Here is a 22,757-nt window from a genome sequence, read left to right as displayed (position 1 = left end):
GTAGAATTCTACAACTGCCCCAATTAACAACCCAGAGAGTTTCCAGGCTTCAGTGAAAAAGCTGAGAAACCCAGACAAAGCCTGATGATCTCAAGTTGAGGAGACATTGAAAAACTAAAGGAGATATCAAAAAACCAAAGCAGCTGGAATTCAGAGGGCAGAGCACTACAGAAAGACTCTAGGCAGTCAGAAAGCTTTAGAGATCAGCAGAGGGTGGGTCTATTTCTACCTCATGGTTTCAGATGGATACTACCACTTGGTTGTGAGGAACAGAACCTCCAAGAAGGAGACCAACAATTCCCAGAGTTCATTAAGAGTTGGGAATAGCTCATGTCCTACCAGTTAAGAGTGTAAAACCATAATCTAAGAGGTAGGATACTCAAGAAAAGTGATATCTTAATATTAGAGAAAATTAGACCTAAGTTACAGGCTGTTCTTTTCTAAAATAAGCTTCAAAATAATCCTAAAAATGTAACGTATGAAAGTGTAACCTCTCTGTACTTCAGTTTGATAATAAAAATTTTGAAAAAAAAAATCCTAAAAATGATTTGTTTCCAAAGTAACTTCAGTGTATTATAGAACAAAGCTCTAGAATACTAATAAGAAAAATGAGATAAAACTTACAATGTCTATAATCCAATAAAAATTACATGTACTTTTTCCTTTTATTTTTCTTTTGGGCTTGAACTCAGTGTCTGGGTGCTGTCCCTGAGTTTTTTTGCACAAAGCTAGTGCTTTACCACTTGAGATACAGCTCCACCACCAGCTTTTTTGGTAATTAAATGGAGATAAGAGTCTCACGGACTTTCCTTCCCAGGCTGGCTTCAAACCACCATCCTTAGACCTCAGCCTCCTGAGTAGTTAGAAGGATAACTGGTAAACCACAGTGCCAGCTACACATTATTTTTTTAAAAAATAGAGTACATACAAAAGCACAATCTCATAAAATGAGTAGAAGTATCAATCCACAGATTTATATATTTAGTAGTAATTAGTTGTACAAAGGGGTTACACAAGTCAATTTATGAGCACCATGCTTCTTGGTTAATGTCACCCCTTCCTTTGATCACCCCTATTTTCCTCCTCCTAAACCTATGAATCCACAGATTTAAAAAAAAATAGCTAAAACTTGACAGGTGCCAGGCTTATATCATTTCATTAAGAACCACAGTCTAACACATTTGTGTGTGTGTGTGTGTGTGTGTGTGTGTGTGTGTATCTGTGGTTTTTGTGTGTTTTCAGTGCTGAGGGTTACATATAATAGGTAAGCATGTTACTACTAAGACATCCTCAGACCATAATTTCTATGGCTTTTATGTCCTTCTAATCTTTATAAATATGTTAGGCAGTAATGGTCTGTTTGGTGCCCATGAATAGCAATCAGTGTAAAAACAAAGTTATAAATCAACACTATTTGGAAGAGCAGATTCTATCATTTGCTTGTACTTACAATTCAAATAAGTCATACTAGAACAGCTCATTAAACTGTATGTTGAACTGATGATTTCTGAGTTATATATTAATAAACTGATAAGAAATTTAAGCGAGATGCTAGGAGAGGTGAAGGTGGGGGACTGCACAGTTAGAAAATAAAATTCCAGAATAACTAAGCTTTTCCATAAAAGCTGACCAGTAAAATCAAATGCTAAACTGGCTCTGGTAGGATAGATAAGATGTTTCTGGCACATTGATAAAAGAAATCCTTTTAGCTAATTTGGTTCCAGACTTGATCAGCAGCCAACAAAACGCCTTTGCTAACTCTAATTCTGACCCACTGCTTTCCCCTCCATACGAGAGCCATATATGAGGAGGGCGAGGGCCACATGCTCTACAGAAGAAAAGTGTAATCTCCCGGCAATGTTCATGGAATGGTCTGGCAGGGAGGAGGTGAGTTGTCCATGTTGTTATTCCAGAACATTTTCAAAAGCACAAACTACTTTTCTCACAAACACAATTTACTCAGTCATGGGAAAAACAACAACACCTCTTGTTTTTCTCTAGTGAGTAGACTGTTAGTTTTGTTTGTTTTTTTCAACACATTTTCTATAAAAGAAATTTAGTCTTTTTGGCCACTTTTCAAAACACTGAGTCATGGCCTGGGGATGCGGGTAGGGGCTAGAGTACCCCTTGTTTTGTGAGAATTAGGCCCCTAATTCAAACCCCAGCAATGGAGGATGGAGCGGAAAGAAAGGACAGGACATGACTAGTACAACTTACTGTCATGTTCAAAAACAAAGAAAAGTCTGCAAAACTTATAAACTGGAAAATTCTACTGAAGAAGACATGACTAAATTTAATACAGAATCCTGGGTAGGACTCCAGAATAGAAACAGAGGTTAGAGGAAAACTATTATAACCTAAATGACTATGGAGTCTAGTTGATAGTAATGTACCTATGTTGGTACTTAGTTATACAAATGCACCATGGTAACATAATAAGCTAGGGCCATAGCTCAGTATAGAATGCTTACCTAATATGTATGAAGCAGGCCCAGTATTCAAGCCTAGTATGAAATGATTTTTTTAATATTCTAAAATTTTTAAATTGTAAACAATTTCATAATAAATTAAATATAAATATTTTAACTATTTTGAGTTTAAAAAGCTTGAATCTCAGCCAGATAAACAGAAGGTATTTCTCTTTCAAAATAGTTTATCATATGAAGAGATCATTTCTGGAATGGAGGGGGGGTGCTCAGTGTAGTGCTCACAGTGAGGTGCTGCCCTAAATTAATACTAGCAAACATTTTTTTCTGAAAATAATGCTGCTAAAAACATACACACACACACACATACAACCAGATACTTCTACTGTTACTGTTTTACTTTTATTATATCTAGTTTATAAAGGTTCTGGAGGTTTTTTCCTACAGTCTACTAAATAAGTTCTATTTTTAAAGTGCACTGCCTAAAATACTATAAAATAGTCTGCCTTTTATTTTATTCCTTATAAAAGCTATGTCATGATAGACAAACATTCTAAATTTTAATTCAAGTACTGCATCATAACATGTGAAAGCAGCTAAAGAAACTCAATATAGGCAATACAAACTTCCTGCAAAAATAGTAACTCTGCCCAGTAATTAAGGAAAACCTCCAATTTTGGTTTTTGAAAGAAAAAGGGATTGTCAACCATCATGTAACCACAATTTACTGGAAAGAAAAAAGCCCCACAAAACTCAACATTCCAAACTCAAAATATCTTATACGATCAGCAGATTCCAGTAGTGTTAGTGAATAAACATCACAAAACTAAGAGACATGAGACCTTTAAACGTATCAACACGATAATGCCGTTGACTGACATAATGTTCAAAGCAAGACATTCAAAAGACAAGCCTGTGTGTGGCCTGTTGCAGCAAAAGGTTTTCCGTACCTGCAAGATGCAAATGAACAACTACTATCAAGTCTAGAGGTGGGGGGGGGGATTACAAAAAGCTATGCTGAAACATAGTAAGTATTCCATATATGGCACCTTCAATGATTATAGTTATGGTTTTTGTTTTTATTAATACATATTTTCCCATTATCCTCCAATACAAACCATTTGACATAGCTTGATCGGTTCTCTACACGAATCCTCCTCACTTATTACTCCCTCTACCAGGTGTTTATTACACAACATTCACTTCAAATACAATGTCCTTCTACTTCACCTGTTTATAACTAAACCACTTCCGTTCTATCCCTTCTAAAAGTCTGTTCTATTTGGTCATGGATGATAATCACCATTCTTCAGAAATTTTACTAGGAATTACCTAATTCAATTTTATTGATCACAAAATGTCCCCTCTTGCATAATGCTGTGGTTAAATGACTCAGTAGTATCTGAATATCTAGCTTCCTTGAAAGGAGCCTGTTTGTCCTGCCTCAGCCACTACACATAGCTCAGCATGGTATTTCAAGAGTCCCAGGATAGAGATCAACAAGTCAGGAACCACATGGTTCTGGAAGGAAGCAGCAGGACCAAACTCCTTTGGCAATCAACTGCAGACAGATGCCACTACCTCCTCTTACCATCTAAGTAACTTGTAATCATTATTCTTTGCCAATCACCCTCAGAAAATGAATGCATAGGCAGCAATGATGTCATACTAATATGCTCAGTGGTCTTCCAGGCTTTAGCTCCCATAATCCCCTGCACTTGGCACCAATTACTACCCCTTAAAACCTAAAACTCTCTGGAAGCACATGGGTACAGAGGGAAGATCATATGAAAAATACCAGAAGACAGACATCTATAAGTCTAGGAAAAGGACTCAGAAGAAATTAGCCATATCGAGACCTCAGTTTTATACTTCAAGCCTCTAGGAATGTAACAAAATAAATTTCTGTTAATCCATAAAGCTATAGTGGAACCTTAAATGCATATGTTGTGATTTAAAAAGCAACTCTGATGAAAAGGCTGCATGCTGCATAATTCCAACTATGTAACGTGCGTGTGTGTGTGTGTGTGTGTGTGTGTGTGTGTGTGTTACCAGGGATTGAACACTCAGGGCCTCCTGGCTTGCTAGGAAGGCATTCGATCACTTGAGTTATACCTCCAGTCTCTTTTTCCTCTGGGTATTTTCTAGGTAGGGTCTTGCTTTATGCCTGGGTTGGCCTGAACTGCAATCCTTCTACTTATGCTCCCCTGTGTCACTAGACATGACAGGTGCACACCAGAGCCAAGCCACTGTGCTTCCCCTGTAGATGGGCTAACAGGTGCATCTACCACTCTGGCCATTGGTTGAAATGGAGTCTCACAAACTTTTGGCCTAGGTTGGACTTGAACCACAATCCCCTGATATCTGCCTCCCTAATTGTCAGGACACCCTAGTTGCTACAGCCACCACACACAGATAGTGTGTGTGTGTGTCTGTGTGTATACACATGTGTGTATATTTACACATAAATGTACATACTACATATACTATATATACACTATAGTAGGTATATATACTATATATACATGTGTATTTATGTATATTATAGATACAAATATACACTAACGTATATACATATGTGTGCATATGTATATTATAGATATTAATACTTATTACATATATACATTGAAATATATACATTTTGCATAATTGTAATTATATGACATATGGGGAAAAAAAACTAAAGCAAAATAACTGGATGCCAGTGGCTCACACCTGTTATCCTACGCAGGAGGTTGAGACCTAGAAGATCAAGTACAAGGCCAGCCCCAGCAGAAAGCTCTTGAAATCCATTTTCAACCCACAGCTTGTGCTGTGGGCACGTGCCTGTTATCCCAATCTACTCGGGAGGCTGAGACTAGGATGGTGGCGACTGTGCCAGCCCAGGCAGAAAGGTCTATGAAACTCTATCTCCACAAAGGGAAGCTGGATGTGACAACGCATGCCTGTGATCCCAGCAGTGATGATGGGAAGCCTAAAGTAGGTAGACTGAAGCTCAGGCTTATGCCCAAGTGGGAACTAAGACCCAATCCTAAAAATAACCAGTACAATACAGGACTGGAGGTATGTAGCTATGTGATAAGAGTACCTGCCTAGCAAGTGTGAGGACTTGAGTTCAAACCCTAGTACTGCCAAAAAAGTTTTTTTTTTAAGTGTAAATAGCAATGAACTATTAACTGTATCCTTCTAAAATCCATTATTGAAACCTTACTTTCCAATGTTATAAGGTCATTGTTATAATTGTTATAAGTTCATTCCAAGTTCATAAGGTCATTGTTTTTATCTTTGGATACACAGCAAAATTGGTGTCTTTTTTTTTTTTCAGTCCTGGACTTGAACTCAAGGCATGAACACTCTCCCTGGACTCTTTCTGCTCAAGGCTAGCTGGCACTCTACCACTTGAGCCACAGCACCACTTGCAACTTTTTCTGTTTATGTGGTGCTGAGGAATAGAACCCTGGGCTTCATGCATGCTAGTCAAGCACTCTACCGCTAAGCCATGTTCCCAGCCCAAAAGTGGTGTCTTTTGAATTAGTCATTTTCCCTCTTTTCATTTCTGCCAATTTTAAAAAGAGTCCATATGCTCAAGGCTAAAAATGAACAAGGTTAAACCAAAGGGAGTCAGACACAATTAGCACAGCAAGGATTCTAATACAAACTGAAAATGTGGCTTACACTATTATTGTTCTATTGAAGCGTTCCTTAATTATCGTTTACTACAGTACTACTAGAAAAAGTTAGGGATAATATTTACAAATTAAAAAGAAAAAAAGGCAACACATAGATAAGATTAAAAAAATAAGATCTAAATAGAGAGATTTTCTGTGCTCATAGATAAGTAGACTTAGTGCTGTGAAGATTTCAATTCTCCACAAAAACTAAGCTGCAAAATCCAATGAAAAGCCCAGCATGATGTATGCCATAAAATATCACAAAATTATATACAATAATGAACCCATGCAAAAACTGGCAAAATTTGACTAAAATTTAGATAACTGTGTCAGCCAATTCCCTAGTTCTACAAAGATGTCACCAGTGGAGTAAACTGGGTGTTGGGTAAATGAGACCTCTTTGTACTCCTTTTGCACTCCTATGAGTATAACTTTATTTATTTATTTATTTATTGTTATGAGTATAACATTATTTATTTATTGTGGTTCATGGGGCTGGAACTCAGAGACTAGGCACTGTCCCTGAGCTTTTTTGCTGAAGGCTAGTGCGCTACCACTTTGAGCCACAGTTCCACTTCTGGTTTTCTGGTAGTTAATTGGAGATGAGTCTATTCATAGACATTCCCGCACTGGTTGGCTTTCAACTGAGATCCTCGGATCTCAGTCTCCTGAGTAGCTAGGATTACAGGAATGAGTCATCAACGTCTAGCTTTAAAATTATTTTGAGATAAAAAAAAAAACACCTTAAAATGTTAGCAGGCTAGATGAAGTCTTATTAGGTAATTGGGGATAAGGTCATAAAGGGGACATTGAGACCTAAACCCTTCCTGATGTTCCCTCTGCTTCTGTGATGTGAGGAGAAAAGGCCTCCTCTGCCATGTACTCCCACTACCATGATGTGCAGTACCACCCCAAGCTTAAAGATACTAAGGTAAGTAACCTTAGGCTGAAACTTCTGAAGCTGTAAACCAAAATAAGCCCTTTTACTTGTTGAAGTTTTTGTCACAGGGAGGGAAAAACTGACTAGAAAAACTCATGCTGTTTGCTCCATATAATCCAGCATAATGCCATGCTATCCTGGAAGTACCTTGGGTTCTGAGAGTCTGAGAGGTCTAAACTGTTATCAGAACAAGACAAAATGATATTTGCTCCATTTAACGGTGACATTTGCAGTATGCTACAAAAAAAACCCAAACAAACCAGTATTGGAAAACTGCTGGTGGCTTAGCACAAATTATGGAAGTAGATCCACTGTTATATACTTGGAGGTGGGGGGGGGGGGGAAGGTCAGTTTCACCAAAGAATATCCTTTTGAAGCATAAACACTGAGTTTTATTCAATGTTGACCCTCAAATACATGCCACTATAATATCCCATTTGATGAAATCGTAAGGCATAAAGCACATTTGATACATAACAGCTCTTCTATGATTCATTCCGCTGCAAGATGAACTAGCCAGTTTTTTTTTCACAGAACACCATTTTTACTGACCAGAATTACAAATATGGTTATTCACAATTGAGCATATGAGACATTTCTTGAAAATGAACTAAATGAATCTGTCATTGCAATGAAAACAACTGGTAGTATCTGTTGCAATTGATCAATCTATTACTGTCAAGCAGAAATTAGAATTATGGAAAATTCATACTTTATAACCATTTCTATCAGAGTAGTCATGATTTTTGACACTGTATAATGAAACAGATCTGGATAACTCAGTGAACCTATTTTCTAAATGACCATCACATAATGTTAAACACACACAGAGACACACATACACACATATACACACACATACACACACGGGTAAAAAAGGTCGATTTTAAGTTCAATGAGGTATGGACAGCTAAAATTTTAACAATGATAAGTTCAGTAATGAACTATCTGATGCCACATTACAACTAACCTTTAAGCTACCACTTTTGTGAGGATCAGAGGAGATTGATTACATTAGGTGTTCATTACTGTGACCAAAATACCTGACCTAAACTACTTGAGTGGAGGAATTGTTTATTTCAGCTCATGGTTTCAGAGATGTTAGTCATGGCAGGGGAGGCATGATGGTGTAGAGCAGCTCACATTATGGCAACCAGGAAGCACAGAAAGGAGATACAAGGGACAAGTACCACATAGACCCCAGGGCACTAATGACCTAACTTCTCACTAGGCCCTACTTCCTAATTCTTACTACTTCCCAAGAATGCTACCCTATATTCATTGATTATGCAAGAGCCCGCATGATCTAATGATCTCTGGAAATATCCTCACTAACACATCTAGAGGTGTGCTTACTTCCTAACCTAGGCATTTCTCAGTCCAATCAAGTTAACAATCAAATTTAACTATCAAAAAGACTACTTGTTATTACTTGAAAAGTTTATCAAAATAGTCTCCTTTTCTAACTATATATGTCAGAGATTAGATTTTCTTCACATTCATAAACCAAATCAACCACTGAAATACATTGAATTAAAAAAAGAATTGAGAAATCTGCTGTGTTCTATTAACTAGAAAATAATGTAACTTACAGAATTTGCACCAATAGCATTCCTTACTTTTTTTTTGGTTTGGAAAATATAGTTCTTTTGACAAGATGTTATTTATATGTTAATGTCTGATCTATTTATTATCAGTAATATTTTTACTGTCTTGGGTGTAGTAAGCTGGGTGTTATAGACAAGATTTATAATCCTAAAATTCAGGAGGCTGAAGTAGATCATAAGCCTACCATAGTGAGATCCATTCTCAAAAACAGTATACTTAGCTATACTCAAGGTATTAGACATAACAAACATAATTAATAAGCAACTTGGGGGTCTTCATAATTGTTAATGGAATAAGGTTCTGAAATCAAAAAGTATAAAAACTGTAGATTGTATCCAACAAATGTTGCTGTCCTTCCTCCCTGATCCATTCCCATTATGATTGTCAGAATACTGCAGAATAGTTGTTACTACTACTATTATTCCTTGCTTAAAAGATTATGATGCTCCCAACATCCATAGCTCAACAACCTTACCTGGCTTTTCACCAAGTTTGTAAATTGCCACTGCCTTTACTAATAATCTTTATTCCTCATGTTCCCAATCATGAGGTTTTCACATCAGTTACGCATGTCTTCTAGTTCTACAAGCTTTTACTCATCTAGATACACTCACCAGGAAAGCCACCACTCCCATTCCCTCCCTACTTTCCTCACTTTTCTCTCCTTGCCACTATCTAATTCTTCCTTAGAAACCACCAGGCAAAAGGAACAATGTCCTGAATATTAGAAGATTAGTTAGTATACTGCTACATTAGGAATCCAAATCTGTAATCTCAAGTTCAGACAGAACTTTGATACATGGCATATTCTAAATTAAAAACAAAGCAAAAACAAAAACAAAACAATTAATAATGAAACAATTTCTAGCCCAAAGGCTATATATATGAGATCCTTGAAATCATGTATGGTTTTTATAGGTTGTCCATGGCCTATTGACCTGTACTGATAATTTTGGATGGCCCTTGAATAATGTTATAAATACCAAAATAGTCCTTGGCAAGAAAAAACAATCCCCACTCCTGACCCAAAGTCTTTTTGAATGAGTGAATGAAGAGGCCAATTTAATCATATTTTGAAAAGCAAAAAAGCCTACTGGTATACTCACTACAATTTGAGTGTCTCTTATCCAAAGTGATTGTTGGATTGGGGATGCTCAACTTGTACTCTGTTACTACTGACTTAGCTGAAAATGAAAGAATGACTTCTTGAGCATATACTAATAGGAACACATTAACTGTATGGATTTAATTTAAATGGAATAATCTGTATGCACTACTGCCAGAGATCTAGCACCTAGCCCAATTCTACTTTCTCTAAAAAAACCTATACTTTCTATCAAACAAAACAATGGTTTTCTTCTACATACATGTAGTTGTGGTTTATGCCTCTCATGGCTGTTCATTATTCATTCCACAAATATTTTTTGTCTCTAAATGTACTATCTCAGGATATAGTAGTGAACAAAGTAAAGTCTTCCTAGATTTATACTCCAGTGGGAAGAGACAGGTAATAAACAAATATTTGGTGAAACGTGCCATAATGAAAAATTAGATCAAGAGTAGAGCTGGACTTTCTATGAAGCTAACAAAAAAGGGCCCTGCACTTGCAAAGGCTTTAACATATGCTGGAAGTTGCTGTGACATGCAGTGTCCTAGGGGCAAGGAGAATCCAAGATGCTTCTCAGCAAGCATTTTATGTGAGCAATCCTGATAGAAGCTTAAAGAAATCTCAAGAGAAAGTGGAATGATGATATATTTTCTCATTCTATTTGAAACATTCCCTGTTGTGTCAAACACTTAGTTCTAATTTGTTTTCCTAATTAAGACCCATAATTGTATAAACTTCATTCTATAGAAACGCAGAAAGTGGGGGTGGGGTGGGGGAGGGAAGTGCAGCTTTTTACAGAGTGCTAAAAAACCAGACTGATTAAAAGATGACATCTGAACTCTCAAATGCTGAATATTAATCAGGACACTTTGGCATCAGAGGGCATTTGGGGCTGGGAATATGGCCTAGTGGTAAAGTGCTTGTGTCATATCTGAGGGAAGTAGAGAAGAAAACCATACAAATATTGGGAAAGATGAATCTGCTAAAAACTTGAGGCAAAGAATGGGGAGCAGCGCAGGTTAGAAATATCCAATAATAAATAATACTAAATATAAAATCACTATTAACACATTACTAAGTTCTGTGTGTCAAGAACTGTCCTAAACACTTTTCTGAGCATCTCTACTTTACACCTGAAGGAACTAAGGCACACGGAGAAAAAGTAAACAACTGGCCCAGGTTCCTGGAGCTAGTCAGTGATGAAAGCAGTATTTGACTTTAAAACCATGTTCTTATAACCATAACTGTGATGTTACAGAGCTAGGCTCTACAGATTGTGAAGTATCTATGGATTATCTAATTATTATCTAATAATAAGATTTACTAACTGGGCACTGCTAGCTCATGCCTGTACTCCTAACTAGTTAGGAGGTTGAAATGTGAGGATCATCATTCAATGCCAACCCAAGCAAGAAAGTCTCTGAGACTATTTCCAATTTTAATCACCAGAAAAATGGAAGTGGCACTGTGGCTCAAAGTGGCCTTGAGCTAAGTTCAAGCCCCACATCTGACAAAAGAGAGAGAGATTTACTAAGATAGAAATGAAACAAACATGATTTTATCTCAAACTTTGGTAGTTAAAAGCAGGTACAACATTATATGTACCTATAAATACCATGTATCAAATCATGCCTTGTCGGGCTGGGGATATAGCCTAGTGGCAAGAGTGCCTGCCTCGGATACACAAGGCCCTAGGTTCGATTCCCCAGCACCACATATACAAAAAACGGCCAGAAGCGGCGCTGTGGCTCAAGTGGCAGAGTGCTAGCCTTGAGCGGGAAGAAGCCAGGGATGGTGCTCGGGCCCTGAGTCCAAGGCCCAGGACTGGCCAAAAAAAAAAAAAAAAAAAAAAAAATCATGCCTTGTCATCCTTGCCTTGTCACATCTGCTTTCCTATTATAACTACTCAATGTTTGATAGTTGCTCGATATACTACAATAGGAGAACTTTTCAACTATTCATTCTTCATACAAAAAAAATGGATTAGATGTGATTATACAAATACATATGAGTATACCCATTTAAGTAATCTGATATACATCAAAGTTAGACATGCTAATATTTGTTGGTTTTTATTTTAAGCTTTCCAGATAGTTACTTTTCATTTCAAATAGCTACTAGTACTAGGGAACACTACCTTCATCTAGTTCAAATGATCTTTGTGAAGTTCAGAATCATTTTCTATAATTTCTCTAGATATCTTCCACAAGTGGGCATAAGTGAGCATAACCCCAACTAACCATGTTCTAGTTTCTTCCAGGTGTTCCATCCTAAATACTTAATGTCTTCATGTTCCCTATCATAAGTAAAGGTTACAAACTGACCTTCCAGAAAGTTCTAAGACTTGGTCATTGAGGCCATTATTCAGAACATCTTGAAAGATCTAGTTACAAATAAGCAATATACAACTATCTACACTTATCCAAGTTTAATTTCCTGATTTCACTATCTATGCCTTAGTGCTTCTCCTGACATTCATAGACTCCAAACCTATTTAATCAGGCTACCATATGAATGCTGACTTTGAGCTTAGCAACACCACAGCCTCTTGTTCAGAGGGAATGGTTTTTCAACACATAGATTAAAATAGAAAAATCAATACCAACATTTCCAAAACATGTTCTATAGGACACTACTACTAAAGAAGAGCAGCAACAGGCATTTCAGAGAAAAAGAATCTCGTGATCAAGGTAAGCTCAGAGTTTGCAAGTTTCTTTACCAGGGGACTTTGTGGTATGTGGAAAATGCCTGAGTATAAAATGGTTGATGCCTGCCAGTAGACAGTAACTCCAAGGACTCTAGCCTTAGCAAACTGCCAACATTGGGCTCTGGTTGACCAAAGTTGGCTATACGTTTTTTTTTTTTTTTTTTTTTTTTTTTGTCTTTTCTTTTTTGGTACTGAGGATCAAACCCATGACATTGCCCTTGCCAGGCAAGCACTTTGTCACTGAGCTACATCGCAGCCCTTGGCTATACAGTTTGAGGTAAGTATCTATAGTCTGTGATGAGGTAAGTGGGAGACACTGGGCTAGAGCTCAGGCTGGGGCAAGGAACTGAGAAAACCCGTATAAGCCTACCTAATAGGTTTCAAGCAAAAAAGCTAGAAAAATGTCAAGACAGGAAGACATCAAGGGTCAGACTAATAGAAATTAAACTGGAGCCATGCCTGAGAAAATATATTAAGATGCACAATCATATTAGATGTTGATAATATGTTCCAATATAGAACTAAACTGTTTCAAATTGACAAATCTACAGGTTTGTTCTCTTTTTGGATCATAGACTTCTCTAAGAAAATAGTAAATGCTACACACCATCCTCCAGAAAAACACAAATACATGTAACATAAAGCCTATTAATTTCAGAGTACTTTAAGGGCCTCCTGAGGCCTAATAGTAGAGCACTAATTGTCAACCTCTCAGTCCCTAGGTAAACCCCAACTGTAGCTACTTCATGACAGACAACATGCAGTATGCCACTTAAGAGGTATGCCTTCTTTTTCTTTTTCTTAACTGTAACTTCAAGTACTTTAAGTCACTGCAAATAAAATGTATATTGCAGGCTGGGAATGTGACTTAGTGGTAGAGTGTTTGCCTAGCATGAATGAGACCTTGGGTTCGATTCCTAAGTACCACATATACAGAAAAAGCCAGAAGTAGTGCTGTGGCTCAAGTGGTAGACTGGCAAAAAAAAATAAATAAATAAAAATGTATACATACATGTAGTTATATATACATATATATTTGCATTGTCTTGGAGAAAAAAATAAAGGTAACTTATTTGTTGAGTAAAACTCAAGTCATCTTCTTACTGCCAAAAGCAGAAGCTTCGTAATAACACAGCCCTAAGTAGCTAAGTGATTTTACAAAGTTGCCTAGTTAATAGATTCCAGACCATCCACATCCTAGTTTAATGCTTTGTAACTTTAACCACTTCAATTATAGTAACTGTTGGGACTGAAGGCAAGAATCAAAGTAGCAAGACCTTGAGTTTAAACCCCAGAAACAAATAACTACAATAATATTATCACAGTGAGGATAGTTTTCAAAATAAAAATTACTTAAAACATTAACCTTCCAAGAATTATTATAAATACCTAGGTCTAATTTATTTACTTAATCCAATTATTCCATTTTTAGCAACTAAACACTAATCATGTATACTGTTTTTTTTAAAACAAAATGCACCCCTTCCTAATCAACATAACTTTTGCAAATAGGAAAAATCTAAAGCAGCAAAAGAAATGTGAAAAACGTGTATCTTTATAACATATTAGTCTAGGACAAAAAAATAGTTTCAGCTTTGGGTTATTATTTAGCAGGCAGGGAATATGATGCCAAAAAAAAAACACCCAGAGTTTCTCTGCTCTGGGTCCCCAGTATTGGAAGTCTGGCAGGCAGAAATCAGCCATCCATTACCTGATGTTCACCTAGAGGATGACAAAGCAGCCTAGCAGAAGAGGACTTAGAAAGTTCAGCTCCTACTTAAAGATTCATACTCAGAATGGCTCCAACTCAATTGCTGCACTAAAGATGTGCCTTTTAGTCTCTCCACTGGAAATTCAGTAACACATTATCTGCCTATATTCTATCTTTAGAGAAAGAGTATCTTCTCTTTGTTAACAATGTAGTCTAACTGGTTCAAATTTTGGCAGCCTATCTACTTGGGCAAGTTACTTTGAACTTCCCTGAGCCTCAGTTTCTTCAACTGCAAAATTATCTATCTCAGAGGACTGTTTTTAGGATTAAGAAGACAAATCTTAGAAAAATGCCTAACAAACAATAAATGCTCCATAAATGTTAATAGTATTATCATTATTTTAAATAGGTGATATTAATCCAGTTATTGCACTTAAACTGTATTGCACTTAGATGTCTTTAGGAAATTACAGGGTCTAAAATTTTGATTTTTAATTAAGAGACTTACCCACCAGCTATTTTTTAAAATATATATATAGTAAGTGCCTGGCCAATTATTCTTGTAAAGAAGACCCTACTGTATACATGCCATTTAAGATTTACATATTCATAAAGTTTTGGCTAAGTTTCCATCTGATATAACATAGACCCATCATCTTCAGGTTTCACCAAATTCCAAAATATTCTTTATTCTTACCAGAACACTCTCAATGGTTTTAACTGTCTTTCCCCTCCAATCCACTCTTTCTTTATACTGTAGTAGGAAGTTTTCAAAGCCCCAAACCTAACTTAACTACCTTTACAACAATGGCTCCTCTCTGTCCTCACAGGTCCAATCTTCTTACAAAAGCTAACAGGCGAGGGCTGGGAATATGGACTAGTGGTAAGGCAGTGCTTGCCTCGCATACAGGAAGCCCTGGGTTCGATTCCCCGCCAGAATTGGCGCTGTGGCTCAAGTGGCAGAGTGCTAGCCTTGAGCAAAAAGAAGCCATGGACAGTGCTTGGATCCTGAGTTCAACCCCCAGGACTGGCAAAAAAAAAAAAGCTAACAGGCCTGCAAAATGCCCAGCCATCTGCTCTCTGGCTGCTGAGGCCATATGTAGGCCTTCCTTCAAATTCCTACAGGTTTCTTGGGCCTCGGAATCATGCATGCTCCCTTCTCACCAGTGCCCTGAGCAATGCCTTTACCAACTTCCCATCTCAACTAAAAGGGGATGAGCTCTGACCCTACACACTAACCCTCTTCTCCTGCAGCACAAAATAAAACTGCAATGAAGTGATGACTTAAAGAGTCATTTAACAAGTTCCAGTCCAAATATATAGACATAGAAATGCCAACTAAGATTAGGGATCATGTTTATCTTTTGCTGCTTTATAACCCAAGTGTTTGTATGCCTTGTATCTTACACACTGTAGTTAGGTGTACTCCACACACCAGTATAGTTCTACAGGTAAACTGATGAAGTAATGTGGGAGTGAAAAGCAAATCCTTCACAAGATGAATGTACAATGGTTACTCAGTATTAAATCTCTTATTTACATCATGCATTTCAGTGGAGTAAGAAAACAACAAAACAAACCTATTATTTCAACGTGGGCAAAATAAACTTCAGTCTAAACTTCTCAGTATAAAACTTAAGTTCCTTCCTGCATCCTCAGGTGTTCCGTGAAACCATAGGAGTTCAACTTCAGTTACCAGTAAGAAGATCCGCACTAAAATCAAGATTGCTGCCACATTTGGCACCACCCTCCTCTTTTGGCAGTCTCCGTAAGGCCAAGAGTTGAGCTAGCCAGGGAAGAGTGATTTATCCTCCTACATTTAGAAGTGGTCCTTAGCTCTAAGACAAGAATGCTGTCCTAATGGACTTTGAATTCTAACCTTGTCAAACCAGTATTCTTCCCAAGTATTCAACTCCCTTAAAAATAAAAAGCTGATTGCCATATTAAAAAACAACAATCGTACACAAACAACGAATAACAAAAAAAGGCAAGCATCACCATCCAATTTTACTTGGAGGAAACCAAGTCGTTCTATTTTCCAAAAGAATTAATAATTATAATAATAGAAACTAACAATGTCTTTTACAGCAGAAAGTCATTGCTTGGGAAATTAAAAGGACTTGATCTGTGAAGATGCTAAGAGGCTAAGCCTATCAAGGCTGAAGACTGCCAAAAGCAGGTTGTCCAATGTAATAAGAGTAAGAAGAATGACCAGCAGGCCTCGGTGGGCAGCAGGCAGCTCGCGACGCTCCCAGCTCGGGGAAAAGCCACGCAGGTTTGACAGTCGCCAAAGCCGCTGCCGTCTGGAGCGTCCCTGCCAAAGCAACACCCGCCCGGCCCCTCTGCACCGCGGGGCCAGCCCAGGGCCCGGCTCCCCGGGCTGCTCTTCCCCTCAGGTCCGCACAGGAGGGAGAGTGTCGGAGTCCGCGTCCCGGGAGGACCCAGGTGAGGAGTAGGAGGTCCCGGGTCAAACATTTGGCCCTTTGTTCGGTCACGGGCAGCGAAGCCTCGGCGCCAGCTCCTCCTCCTCTTCCTCCTCCCCCGCGGCCCGGGCGCCGGGCACCCGGACACCGGAGTACGCAGCGGGGCCCGGGCTCGGCGGCGCCCCCAGCCCGGCCCGCCCGGCCCAGGTCAGCCCCCGCGACCCCCGGCGCGCGGCCCCGGCTCCATACCTTGTAGACGTCGCCGTAGGTGCCGCTGCCGATGCGCTGAATCAGCTCGAAGTCTTCCTGCGGATTCCGGCGGGACAGGTCGAAGCCGGGGTTCATGGCGGGCCCCGGGTGCCCCCCGCCTCCCTCCCGGGCCGGGGAGGGGGGGCGCTCAGGGGGCCACACGGAGAGTGGGCGCCGCGGCCGGGCCCCCGGCTCCTCCGCGGTCACAATCGCCCGACTCCACGCCGCAGCCGCCGCTCCCCCTCCGCGCCGCCGCGGACGACGACGACGACGACCGGCCTAACGTCCCCGCCCCCTCCCCTGCGGCCGCGCCGAACCCCGGGTCACACCCACACCGCGCCGGGAGCGCTCGCGGCCCCTCTCTCCGGCTGGAACTCCAACATGGCTTCCGCCTCCGCCGCTCCTCCCCCGCCCCTCACTCCGCTCCTCCGCCCTCCTCCCCTTTCCCGGCTCCCGCCCGACTGCGCAGCCGCGATCCCGGAGGGCGCGCTCTCGGGCGCTCCGCGCGCGCGCGTGACGGGAACCGGGAGGCGGCGGGGACGCGCGCAAGAATTGCAGCCGCGCGACGCTGGCCTGGAGCGGCCAGTCCCCTGGGGCTTGCGGGAGGCGGGACTGGCACCAAATAGCTCCTTTAAGCTTTGCATTCCTCGAACCACTAAGTAGTACACGCTGTATCTGACCCCAGCCCTACGCAGGTAGAATGAAATAGTTCCAATTTGTATAGTAAATTCCCCAACTTTTTTTTTTTTGGTAGGAGCAGCCCAGAAAGGAGCCACAATCTTTCTAGGCTTTTTTTTTTGAGGGGGTGTGCTCTACATATGGTGAGGGACCCCCCCCCCCCCGCCCCATACCCCACCCTCCCTGGACCTGAGCTGAGTCTGCTGTTACATTGGACGCTCAAGCTCTTCGAGTTGGCTTGGTAGGGTCAAACGAGGAGGCACGTAGAATGGACAGATCGTGGGAAGCCGGGGGAAGGGGAAATTTGATGAGATGCAACCCACCATCCCTCTTGGGGGGGGCGGGGGTGTCTAAAGCAGCAACCGCCCTCCCTCCGGAGAAGTCGAATTACCAAAAACAGAGATTGTGCATGCAAACTGCCTGGCAGCCCTTGGAAGATTGTGGTGGGTGGAGCCTAGACTAAGTCCGTCCCACCATCTGAAGCGTAAACCCAGATGATCTATAGCTCCATAGGTGAGAATTGACCTGCCTGAAGCTCCACCGCGTGTAAGAACCACATCGCAAGCATTACATCCAAACTTTATGGATACCAGCTCCACTGTTTCTTGTTCAAAGAGGTATGTGAGGTATGGAGGGCTAATTTCCTTTCTCGATAAACTGTCCACTAGACAATTCCATTCAGTGATAGCCTCTGACAATACCACACTGGGATTTGGCTTCAAAACAATGCTTTCCTAATCTCTTTGAGCATTTGTGCCTCCTGTCAATGTTATCCTAGTGCCTGGTGCCTCCTGAGAAACTGGGTCTCATCAAACCTGTGGAGGACAATATAAGCAAGTAATAGGCAAGCTATTTAGATTCACTGTTTCATATGTTGTTCTTTTCAATCATTTTGCTTATGTATTATCTGCATATTTATGATCACTTTGATTATTGTATATTTACCAAATTCTCTAAGAAAGTACTGGCTAAAAGATACTAGAAAATGTTATATTTGCATCCTATACCAAATAGCCATCTATTTGTCTAATTTTAGCTATTTTAAAGCATTTGTATGCCAGGGCTCATACCTGTAACTCTAGCTACTGGGATGGCTGAGATCTGAGGATGGAGGTTCAGAGCTAGCGGAGGCAGAAGAGTCTCTTATCTCCAATTAATCACTAAAAAGCTGGAAATGGAGCTGTGGTTCAAATGGTAGAGCACCACCAATCTTGAGCAAAAAAAGCTAACAGACAGCACTCAGGCCCTGAATTCCAAATTGGAGAGAAAGGGGATTGAGGAGAGAGAGAAAGAGGGAGGAAGAAAGAGAGAGTGATGAGAGAGAGATTGAGATGAGAGAGAGATCATTTAAATTATTGCCCTAGGAGTATGTCATTGAATTTCTAGGTAGATTGCCATTAAGGCTCTGGCATTTTGAGAATTAAAATTCTGACTATAAATATCCTTATTTTTCCCCTCTGAGGAAGGCACTAGTAGGAAGCCTCACTGTGCAGGCCTGCCTACAGATTGTATTTAGAGAATCGTTGTCCTCTTTAGGCCAGACATCCAGGATTCCAATAAGTAGACCTAAGAAACTATCCCAAATAGGAATCAGCTCTGCTCTTTCTCTGCCTTTTGAAAGCCTAAAAGCCAAATTCTCAGGATAGAACTACACCAGAAAGTTCTAATGGTTTCACTGTTTTGTTTGCTGGGACTATCATCTGTGCAGATACTTCGCATTTGCATCACTAATAGACTTCTTTCAAAAAGGAAAAGACATTTCTGTAGGGCTGGAACAGTCTTTAAAGTTTTGTTTGTTCCATTTTGGCAGGACCTAACTGCTCCTTTTTGAAGAGAGACAGATTTTCTTGTAAAGGCTTGATTTGCCATATGGGTTACACCATAAATAAAAGAGCTTTTGCAATTAACTGCTCACAAGGAATAAAATAAATACTTTTATTCCTTGTGATATAATCTTTACAGCCAAATATAATGCTTCTCCCTCCAACAGTCCTCTACTTTGCTAGAGCACTAGAATACCAATTATGCTTTCTGTGAGTCAGAGAAATAATCGAATCTTTTCAATTCAGGAATTGCTTCTATACCATCTCTCCTTGACTTACTGTTGCTTGAATATCTTCAGTAAAAGTGAACTTACCGCACAATTTATCCCATGTGAGAAAGTGTTAGTAAGTGCTCATAATAACTAATAGAAAAAATAGTTATATCTAAGATCACTAAGTCTTACAAGGTGTTAAGAAATAAAGCATGTATTGTCTCATTTAATTAACATTTAATTAACACAAACTTCTCACATCATATTAACTTCTTTTTTATGGAGACCTGTTAGATTAAATTACTCACAATAAAGGCTTCATTGTGAACTTGTTCAAAGTGTTTTAGGAGGGAGGAGAGGGAGGAAAGAAGAGTGATATTTATAACATCATTCGAAGGTCATATAAAATTATCAATACAGACTGATGGTAGCCTATGAGACACATAACTGTGACTTTGAGAGCTTTAGGCAGACAGTCCTCACTCCCGAAAGACCATGAATGATCAGTACAGAAAGAACCTAGGACCACATCAGAAGATGGAACTCACTGGCTTAGGGAGGTGATGGGACAGGCAGAGACGTGGTGATGTACAAGCTACTGGTGTAGGCGGTTTGGAAGATGGTGATGGCATTTGCCATAAGAGTAGGAACTGAAGTTAATGAGCTGGGATAACACTGAATCAAAATGCATGTTTTGTACCAGTTATGTTGGAAATGCTCAACTAGATACATCTGATTAGTGAGAAATCTGTTGGCTTGAAATTTAGACCGCAGGACTGATTTTCAGATTTAAGGAGTCATTATTTAGAAAAAAAAATTTTTTAGTATTTCTGTGCCAAACACTACTAGATTCTAGCACTCTAACAGGATATGGGGCCTGCACTCAAGATGGGAATGTGAACTAGCTCTCACTTTCTAGTAAAGAAGATAAATGTAAACAGAGCCAAAAGAAAATATTAAATACCCAATGGGCTAAAGATTTGACTCTCTCTCAAACCAATGTATACTTTTAATTTAAACCAATATCTTTCAAAGTACGGACTCAAGATTTACATTTAAGGCTTGGTGTTATCAGTAGTCGAGCACTTGCCTATCATGTGTGAGGCCCTTAGTTCTATATCTTGCACCGCACAAATAAAATTACCAAGCATTTATTTACAGATGAGGAAGAACTCTACCTCAGAAGGGTTGGAGCTGAGAATCCTGAGGTGTAAGCTCTTAGCACTTGGTGTTATTCTAAGTAATTCAGCTCAGCTACCAGATTTACCTGTCTCCTAACTCAGTGTTTCTCAATGAAGGTCTTATTAGCATTTGGGGTGGAACCATTTTTCCTTGTGTGGGACAGTTCCCATGCATTATAATATCCCTGCCTCCCCTTCCCACATTAGTTCTGACATCAACCATTTTTGATACACATATTTCCAAATGTCTAGGATTTGGCTAGGGAGTCTGTTTCCACATTGAATGTGGTTGCCTCGTGTGTCCGTTGGGAGAATTATCACCCACACCCAAACTGTTCATCAAAGTTTCCTGTCTATCTCATATTCCCTTGAGACAAGTTCTGATATGTAAAAGAGTATCCTTTGTTCATTAGCATCCAAGTGATGTTTCAGTGCATTCTATAGGAGATCATTGAATCTGGTCTTTTTCGAGTCTGCACTGAGGGAGGAACAATGAGAGAATGAGCGTGGCATGAAGGTAGGAAGGTAGAGTTGATTGCTATGATATGGATGTATTAGAAGATTGGTCTGTGAGGAAGCAATGCGATGGAACTTTTAAAGGATGGGGCTTACTGAGAGATCCTAAGGTCATTGAGGGTGTGGCCTAAGGAAGAAATTGTGGGATCTAACCCCTTTGATGGGATTGCTTCCTCATCTGCCATAAGGCCCTCATTAGAAGTAGGGTTAGGCTGTTTAAACTTCCAATCCCCCCATTTCCATGAGATAAATAAGCCTCTTTTCTTAGAAAATTAGCCTGCCTCAGGTTTTGTTATAGTAATGGAAGCTAGATAATACACACAGCATAGAAAGGTGTCAGTGAGTCAAAAGTAGTTCTTGGGGTGATCAACAGATGAGGCTGAAGTGGTATGCATGGACAAGTCTGTCTGAAGACACTTAAGTCATGCAAAATAATTGGGATTTTTAAAATTCAAAACAAAAAGGGAACTGTTATTGATGGGTTTTCAGCACAGGAGAGAACAATCTTATTTGTGGCTTAGAAATATCCCAGTAGTTGCCATGTGGAGAATGAATTGGAGGCAGATGGCATGACTAGAGAAGTGACAAGAGAACAGATAGGATATCATTGTAGTTGTCTGGGTGAAAGGACTAATGTATGGAGTATCAATATACAGAGATAGGAGGAAGTCTGTCTGCATTGAACATGTCTGCCTTTCGTGTCTCTTAGGAGAATTATCACTCACATCTAGCAACTTTTCTGTCTAGTACAACATATTCCCTGAGAGAAGGTCCATATGTGAAATAGTATCTCTCATTATGTTTCCAATATTCACATCAAAGTAATGTCTCAATGCTTTCTATAAATTCAAAGCCAAGATTTCCTTTGCTCCTTTATCACATGGTTCCTTGGATCACTTAGAAGAGCACTGAAGCCGGGTGCCAGTGACTCACACCTATAAGCCTAGCTACTCAGGAAGCTGAGTTCTGAGGATCATGGTTTGAAGCCATCCCAGGAAGGAAAATTCTTGACATTCTTAGCTCCAATTAATCACAGAAAAAGCCAGAAGTGGCACCATGGCTGAAGTGATAGAGTGCTAGCCTCAAGCAAAAGGAGCGCAGGGACAGTGCCTAGGTTCAGAGTACCAGCCCCAGGACTGGCAAAAAACAAAACAACAACACTGAATTTAGTATTTTGCCTGTTATGGATGTCTTCATAGAGTGAAGAATATCAATGCAGAGACATAAAGACAGAGAATTAGCAAAGCACTAAAGAGCCCCTACCCCCAAAACTATAAAAAAGCAAAGGAAGCTACTCATAGATCTAGAAATAATCCACTAAGTTTAGATATAGATTGCAGTTTTCTTGATGAAAACAGACAAAAACTAAATATAAATGCCCACACCATGCCAGGCATACCTTGCTAGACATTTTTCATGATTTCATATCCCCACTCACAGAGCAAGATGGATGAGAAGGTAACCCATTTCTCCTTGTGACCCAGGTCTTTCCTCCAAGAAACCA

General features: G+C 39.8%; 2 protein-coding genes across 7 annotated transcripts in view; one reads left to right on the top strand and one right to left on the bottom strand.

Annotated features, from left to right (window-relative positions):
- Nucleotides 1-17,257, bottom strand: part of Map4k3 (mitogen-activated protein kinase kinase kinase kinase 3) — a 135,949-nt gene extending 118,692 nt beyond the window's left edge. For all 4 annotated transcript variants that reach the window (XR_007211920.1, XR_007211921.1, XM_048353069.1 and 1 more), the window contains exon 1: nt 16,844-17,257. Coding sequence is in view for 2 of the 4 variants with exons in the window: in XM_048353069.1 (XP_048209026.1) it covers nt 16,844-16,939 (96 nt within the window). In the remaining 2 variants the exon portion in view is untranslated. The remainder of the gene's footprint in view (nt 1-16,843) is intronic.
- Nucleotides 17,258-17,378: 121 nt separating this feature from the next.
- Tmem178a (transmembrane protein 178A) overlaps nt 17,379-22,757 on the top strand; it is a 251,150-nt gene continuing 245,771 nt past the window's right edge. For 2 of the 3 annotated variants that reach the window (XM_048353080.1, XM_048353078.1), the window contains exon 1: nt 17,721-18,138. The gene's annotated coding sequence lies outside the window, so the exon portion shown is untranslated. Of the gene's footprint in view, nt 17,539-17,720; nt 18,139-22,757 lie in introns of those variants that run through there. The other variant, XM_048353079.1, reaches the window with a different exon arrangement.

This window comes from Perognathus longimembris, chromosome 8 (genome assembly GCF_023159225.1).
Source record: "Perognathus longimembris pacificus isolate PPM17 chromosome 8, ASM2315922v1, whole genome shotgun sequence".
Classification (NCBI taxonomy): Eukaryota; Metazoa; Chordata; class Mammalia; order Rodentia; family Heteromyidae; genus Perognathus; species Perognathus longimembris.
Note: the sequence above shows the minus strand (reverse complement) of the source record. Positions and strands in the feature narration are given on the sequence as shown.